Source organism: Fulmarus glacialis, unplaced genomic scaffold (assembly GCF_000690835.1).
Source record: "Fulmarus glacialis isolate BGI_N327 unplaced genomic scaffold, ASM69083v1 scaffold22298, whole genome shotgun sequence".
Classification (NCBI taxonomy): Eukaryota; Metazoa; Chordata; class Aves; order Procellariiformes; family Procellariidae; genus Fulmarus; species Fulmarus glacialis.
Window position 1 is genome coordinate 1 of NW_009227870.1, and position 7,382 is coordinate 7,382.

At 58.5% G+C, this 7,382-nt stretch overlaps 1 protein-coding gene across 1 annotated transcript in view; it reads right to left on the reverse strand.

Moving 5' to 3' along the window:
- Nucleotides 1–728: 728 nt before the first annotated feature.
- The window catches only part of HM13 (histocompatibility (minor) 13), a gene marked incomplete at its 3' end in the record, with an annotated part of 9,710 nt that continues 3,056 nt past the window's right edge, over nucleotides 729–7,382 (reverse strand). Inside the window, exons 4-11 of the mRNA XM_009583307.1 lie at nucleotides 6,652–6,740; nucleotides 5,823–5,908; nucleotides 5,550–5,675; nucleotides 3,576–3,633; nucleotides 2,913–2,996; nucleotides 2,564–2,600; nucleotides 1,393–1,495; nucleotides 729–814 (exon numbers count right to left, since the gene is read on the reverse strand). Of these exons, the coding sequence (XP_009581602.1) occupies nucleotides 729–814; nucleotides 1,393–1,495; nucleotides 2,564–2,600; nucleotides 2,913–2,996; nucleotides 3,576–3,633; nucleotides 5,550–5,675; nucleotides 5,823–5,908; nucleotides 6,652–6,740 (669 nt within the window). The remainder of the gene's footprint in view (nucleotides 815–1,392; nucleotides 1,496–2,563; nucleotides 2,601–2,912; nucleotides 2,997–3,575; nucleotides 3,634–5,549; nucleotides 5,676–5,822; nucleotides 5,909–6,651; nucleotides 6,741–7,382) is intronic.

Here is a 7,382-nt window from a genome sequence, read left to right on the forward strand (position 1 = left end):
GGGGGGTGCACAGCCCTGCTTTGGGACGGATGTTCCCTTCCCTCCTCTGCTTCAGCCACCCTCAAGCGACTGCGCTGGGCCACAACTGGCCAAGCACAGTGGAGAAACAGCTCCCAGGCAGGCCAGGCCAGGCCAAAAGGGGACAGTCCAGGCAGGAGACCAAAGCTGCCCACTGACCGCGAACCGGCAAATGCCTGGAGCGTGGCAGGCTGAGAGAAGGCCCAGAGCGCAACAGCACAGCACAGCCCCCTTTCTCTGCACCTACAGTCCCCGGGGCAGGGAGACTGCTGCAAACCAGGATACTTCACTCGAGCGGGGAGGCTGGGATGTGCTTGAACCAGCCCTGGCTGCTCTCGCAGCCGGATCCGGCTCCGCTCTCCCCCACCCACGGGCCCTGGGACACAATGACCACGTATCTCGGCACCAGGTGTGCGGTCCCACCCTCCCCTGCCTGCCAGCGCACGGGAAGAGTTTGTCACCAGGGCGTAAAGCAATACTAGATGCCTGTTGGTACCGCACCAAAGCTCCCACCCGGCTACGAGGAGGTGGCTGGAGCCAGGGCCGGCATGTACAAACACAGACCCACTCCCTCCACCCACGCACGTGCACACGCAGAGCGTGCCCAGATGAACCCGTCCCTCCAGCTGTGCCCAGGCGTGGGAACATCTGCACGCTTCATGTGCTCCAGCGCCGCAGGCAAAACAGCTCCATCCCCAGCTGACGCTCACCTGAACATTTCAGTTACTTCTCCCTTTGCCAAGGCCACAAGAAGCGGGAATCCGATGCATGCAGGGACCAGGTACAGAAGAGCAGGCTGTCGGGAAGAAAAACTGTTAAACCAAACCACAAACCACTCCCTGGGAGGAGCGTGAGGTGAGCTACCTGGCCCTGTCCCCTCTGCACCCATGGCGTCTGTCACAGTGCTGCACAGGGGGTTAATGCCCCAGAAAGTGGCTTCAAGAGCCAAGTTACAGCTGCAGCTGCACAAAACCCTCGCCGTGAGGTCCCAGCAGGCCATGAACACACCAAGGGTCCCCGTGCAGACCAGCGACAGCACCCATGGCTTGTGGGCTCCCAGGGCCCCTCCGCAGCACGGAGGGTGGGTCTTCAGGGGCAGCTTGGTTGCAAAGAGCCACAAAAACACAGGGCAGCCTAGCTGAGGTGCTGTTGTTGGAAATGCAGCTGCCTGAACCAGCCTTGCCCCAAACAGGACTCTGCTCCAGCCAGGCACACAAGCTTTGGGCAGGGAAAGGTAGAGGCAGGCACTGGAAAAGCAAAGCCAAGAGAAGGAATGCATCTACTTTTTCCTGGCATGATGCAGGAACCTTGTGGCCAAGCTGGCGTGTCCTGCTTGGGACGTGCATCTGCAGGAGGCAGCACGGCGGAGCTCACCTGGGCGTGCTTGAAGATGTGCATGATGAATATGGTCAGGCCCAGCCCGAAGATGTAGGCCACAAAGCTGGTGTAGAAATACGTGTGCGTGTTCTTCTTCAAGCTGTAGGAAAAGGGAGCAGAGCCCAGTGACCTCGGGTCTGGGATGCCAGTGGCCAAAATGGAGCTGGCCCAGCGTTCTCAGCCTGGGCACGGGGAGCTGTGCTCTGCCCATGCTCTTGGGCCAGCGCAGAGACTGCCACCAGCACAGCCCCGGGTCCCGTGGGAGCGGTGCAGGACTGGATGGGGTGACACCCAGGTGAGGGGCTGGGAAGGGAAGGAGGCACACGATCCTGCTGCTGGATGGCTACTGGCAGGGGAGGAATCAGTGCTGGGACCCAGGGAGAGGGTCCCACCTTCTCGGGGGAGGCACGGCCGGTCCCTGGCACCCCGCTCTCAGCACATGCTGTTTTATCGCAGGGCAGGCCGCGGGAACTGGGATTCCCAGCAGGTGCAGGCAGGATGTGGGTGGAAACACCTGGAAGAGCTGGCACAGAGCGAAGGGTCTGTGCAACAGCAGCGTGAGAGGGGCCACACCACCGCAGTCGCATGAAGCGGCCCGTTCCCGGCAGCTCCCCAGCCGGAGACTTTCAGTGTGGGGCAACTGCTGAAAGCTACACCCCGGTAGGTGGTGTAGGTACACCTTCCCTGCATAGGAAGGAGCTGCTTCCCCCAATGTCAACGGCAGCCAGCACTGCCAGGCACCGATTTGCATCCATGTGAGCACTTCCCAGGTGCCAGCACCCCCAGCTCTTTCCCATGCCGTCACCGCTTCCCCTTGCTGCCGCAGCACTGCCCTCTCCTCCTCAGTGCCAGGGAGCCGGTGAGGCTCTGGGGGGCCATTATGTGCTGCTGCCCTGCCCACCCTGCCGTGCGTACAGCAACGCCTGTGAGCTCAAACAACTCACTCCCAGCGCTCAGGACTTACCCACAAAGTCAGCCCTGCTCATGTCTACTCTTCCAAGAGCTTCCCTGTCCTGTCCCAGCCGCTCCCCCGGGTCCCCATGCCAAGTCCCGGAGGGGAGCACACGACTGCGCTCCTGGCTTCCTCTTCCCCTTTTCCTCTACAAAAGCAGCTCAAATATGCTGCAAGATCCAACCTGCCAGAGACCCTTCCCTACCGCCCACTCACCTGATGTCAAACCGCAGCAGCAAGGCAATGAAGATCCCTGAGGGGAGAAGGGGACAGTGAGGGGATGGAGGTCGTAGGAAAGGCTGAGCGAGGCAGGGCAGGACCTGCAGCGGCTCTGGGTGCCGTGCCTGGGCTGACAGTGCCCTCTCGCGGCACAAGGCACTAGGACAGTACCTGGACCTGGTGGGAGACCCCCAGCCCACACAGCCCCCAGCCCACGCAACCCCCCAGTCCCGGCAGGAGGCCCGCAGGGCTCCGGCATGGCCACAGGCACAGCAAGGCACCCGTTCAGCTCCCCGCAGCCCGTTCAGACAGGCGATCCTGTCTGTCCCCCCTCTTCTGTCCTTACCTGGAATGACAATATCTCCCAGACCCAGCATGGCAAAGTTGTCAGCCTCCAGCCCCTTCTCCAGCAGGTCCTGAGGGAAAACCACTACGAAGAGTAGAGAGAGGAACAGTAAGGGGGGAGAGTCTCTGCTGAGCAGACCTCAGCTCTGCTGTGCCCGGCAAAAAGGGACCGGAGCAGGGCAAGATCCCCATCCCTGCCCTCGGTCTCCTCCTCCCCTGCAGCTCCTCTAGCTCTCCTTCCTGGGACAACTCTGGGCCCCAGGATGGGAAACTGAGGGGTTAGGGGCCAGCCCCATGCACAGGTTTCAGCCCCAGCTCCGAGGACTCAAACCGCTGCAAGCTCCACAACACCACAAATTCACCCCTCCTGCTGTTTTTTGGGGTCTGTGGGGGTTTTTGCCTTTTTTGTTATGAGCAGGTGAAATTGCCCGCTCTGGGGGTGCAGACTAATCCAGCCTGCTCAGGGCTCTGCAAACCATCCCTCTCCAGAGACCCGGCCCAGCTCCCTGCAGGTCGGTGGCACTGGCTAAGGGGTCACTAGCAGGAAACCTTCCCGCACACATCCCACCTTCTGAGCCATCTCCAGAAGGCAGAGGGTGCATGGGGCAGCGACCGCAGCAGAAGGGGCAGCCCCTCCTCCAGCACACGGGGAAGATCTACTCACGTTTTATCGGGGCCTCGAATGATTTGGCAACTGTCACCATCACATTGGTGCCAAAGACCTAAAGGCAAGCAGAGGAGTCTGGGGTGACCACAGCTGCACAGGGACACGCTCAGCTACAGCGTCACCTCGGGGCCTCGAGTGGCCTAATGGCAGAAAACAGCCAAAGAGCCGCTGAGCTGTGGGCAAGGAGTCCTGCAAGTGAGCCCACCGCGCAGGGGAGAAGGCACAGGACAATGCTCGAGGAGGTGAGCACGTCACGGCCGTCCTGCTTTCAGAGCAGCGCCGGGAAGACCACTCACATTGCAGAGCCGCGGTGCTGCCCACCACCCTGGCCTTCCCCAGCAGGTCAGTTCAGCTCCAATTAGCCAACTCAGTGGAAAGCCTGACCGCCGCGCAGGATGTTATCCGAGGGCAGGAGCTCCCAGCAGAGTCCCGGCCAGCGCCAGGCTGCTGCCCATGAGCTTCCAACTGGGACCAGAGCAATTGTCAGATCAGCTGCATTTTGCTCTGAGGTCATTTATTTGTACTGCACTATCAGCTTTAAATATTGGCATCCTTTCGGGGATGGACTAGGTCAGCCACATAGGTCAATCACCCTTATTTCTGTTCCTTTTCATCTCCCAAGCCTCCAGTCTTGGTTATACCAGCAGCAGGCACATAAACCAGGTGCTGGTTAGCACCAGGTGAGCAAGACCCTAGAGGCAGGGATTAAAGAGAAACCTTAAAGCAAGCATTGGGCATCAGATAAGGTGCAGCAGGCTCTGGGCATTGCCACGGAGTGACAGGACTCCACACTGGGTCCAGGGAAAAGCATCACGTGCAAATTCACCCCAAGACTAGGCAGGGGGCAATATCATTGATCCACTGAGCAGTTCTCCTTCCTCCTTGAAACCCTCCTTGGATCTCACTGTGATTAAATCCATGCTAAGATCCAAGTGACCTGTCCCTGCAGAGGGGCACAGTAAGAGGGTTTCCACTTCAAGATGGCCCTTCCGTGAGGCTCTGGCAATACACTGACCTGCCGGGGAAGCCGAGGTGGGAGACAGCCAGCAAGCGGAGAGCAGCAGGGGTTGCACTCTCGCTGTCTCTGAAGCACTGGGAAGACACTTGCACCCCAAGCAGGGCGTGAGGCACTGGGGGTGCTAAGCCAGAAGGCTGAATCCTCTCCAGCTGAGAGCAGCGGAGGAAGTGGCAAACAAACCACAGAGCTGAGACTGTTAACGAACCTATGAAACAGGGGCAGCACCGGCCAAGTACAAAATAACACACAGTAGCCAAACTTAAATAGGGAAGGATTACGCAGGCGGCTGCAGAGCTGCTGGACAGACCTCAAGGTATACAAGGCTCTCAGACATTTGGAAACCCAGTAATTCAGAAGGTGGAGGCAGCAGGAAGGACTGGGGAATATGGACATTACAAGGAGAAACACGGGTCCAGGCCCATTGCAGAGAGATAAGGAAAACCTCAAAATGAAGGTGTCAGGGCACTGCACTGGCTGAGGGAACCGTATCTGGTCCTCTGTGCAAGAGTACAGAAGGACGCTAACGAAGCCAGCAGATGATAGAGCTGAGGCACAGCCCATACAAGCAGGATCAGCATCTCCCAGAGCAGCAGCCTCCTCCAGCCCACCCAGCAGCTCTATCAGGCATTGGGAAGATCTTAGTTGGGAATACAGGTCACCAAAACTGGATATGCCGCATAGCCGGATACCCCACAACAGCCCTGATGAGATCCCTGCCAGCCCTGGGCTCTCTAAGCCAGAGATTAAAATAATGTACATTTGCTGAGCCATGTTCTGCTGCTGTTTGATTCCGTCATCATCCCCACCACACCCCTTTGGGCTAAGAAAGTGGAAATCCTGATTGCAAACGTGTGTCCAGCCAGCGTGCTGCCTCTGAAGAGGCATAACGCCACGCACATGCCTTCCGCCAACGGCTGCAACTCGCGTCCGCCCCGGGGAACGCTCCCGTTTACCCAGAAGACATCGTAGATGAAGAGGCCCCCAAGCAAGATGCAGCCAGTGCTGACGTTGTTCAAGTGCAGCAGCTCCACCCCGTTGAGGGAGAACGCCAGCCCAAAGAGATTGTTGGCAATCCAGTGCTGAGAACGACAGGAAAAGGAGATTTGGGTCCCACTGCACGTGCCAAGCAACGGCCTCAGCCTGCAGAGGCCTTGTGTGGAAAGGGGCCCGGGTCTGATCCAGCCTGGTCCCCTGGCCTCCCCGCAACAGGGCTGCGGCTCGCTTACCTTTCTCAGCAGGTACCAGACCCCCACAACACTGCTCAGGGCCAGGCATACGAGATCCTTGGTGTCAAACTCGTAATTCACTATTTCTGCAATAAAACAGAGAAGTTAGATTTTGGGCAGCCCGGGCAGCTCCCCTTCCCACGCAGGGCAGAGATGAGTGACTTTACAGCTGGGGAGCAACACAGACCACAGCGCTCGCGTCCCAAACGAGGGGACTGTACCCACAGAAATGGCCGTGCCCACGGTAAACACGTGCAAACTGCATGCGAGCGAGCAGCCGGCCCTGGCAAGCCCGGACCTTCTCCTTCAGCCAGACTCTGCCACATGGACAGCATCTGCGATCCTTCTGTCAATAAAGAAATTGGATTCAGGCACTGTCTAAGGCAGGGAGAGGCGCATCTTCTCCCTCTTCCTGCACCAGTTACCTCCTGGTGGTATCACTAGAAGAAGTATTCCCTTACCAGTAAAGCTACTGGGTGGGATACTTATCGAAGCACCTTCTACCAGTGCAAAGATTTGAATCAGATAAGTTAAGGCACACAAAAAAGTCAGTACTATGCTACCCAAGGAGCTTAAATAAAGGCAGTGCATTTAACAGCAGCCATAGCTCCATTCCTATAGCACCCTGGGATCTCCTTCTGGGAGTTCGCTGCCAGCTGGAGGCAGCACAGAGGGAGAGCGGCAGCCGGGCCAAGAAAATGCACACAGCAGCCCCAGCTCTGCAGGGACACACGGCGGGGCTGAAAGTCAAAACACCAAGAGAGCAAGAAACAGAACAGTAAAGGCAGAAAACATTCGGGCCCCCAGAGAGACTGGCAAGCCAACATACCCTCCTTGCTCTCCCCGGAGCCCTGGGTGAAGAGGAGCTGGTACTGTTTGTTGGGGAAATTTGCAGGGAAGAATCTGTTCATCATGGGGCTGAAATGAGAGGTGCAGAGAAAGGCAGTTCAACAGAAACCCCACAGGACACGCTGCCCAGCACCTCTGTGTGATGGCGCTGCAGCACGGATGTCGGCCCACACCCCCTCCAGAGACGGGGAAACGCCAGGTTTCGCCACGTCAGGGACTGGCAGGAGCCTCAACTTCAGTCACCAAGCTGCAGACACAGGACCTCATCCTCCCTAGAGGTCTGATCTGCCCGTATGTGACAGTCCCCCAAAATCCTCTAGCGCAACAGGCACAGAGCACCACCCGCAAGAAGTAAGGACCCACCCCAGACCCCAGCAGGTTCCCGGTGCCCCCCCCCAGCAGCCCCCTGGCACCATACAGGTCTGGTCACTCAGAACAGGCTGTGCCACCACCAAACAGCCCTCCTGCAGAGCCAGGAGCCGGGGTGAAGCCCTTGCCACAGTGCCAGTCTAGGGAAAGCATCTGGTCTCCAATGCCCTAGAGCTCAGGAAACGGGAAACCAGTTTTACTTTTTCACTTACTGAAACAGCCTGAACTTTCAACACCTCGCGCCAAGCATCGGCACAAGAGGCCAGGGACGTTATCGTGAGCTCCAGCTGCCTGTTTCAGCTGTCCCAGTAAGAGGAAGACGGGTGCCAAGGTGCTCTCCCC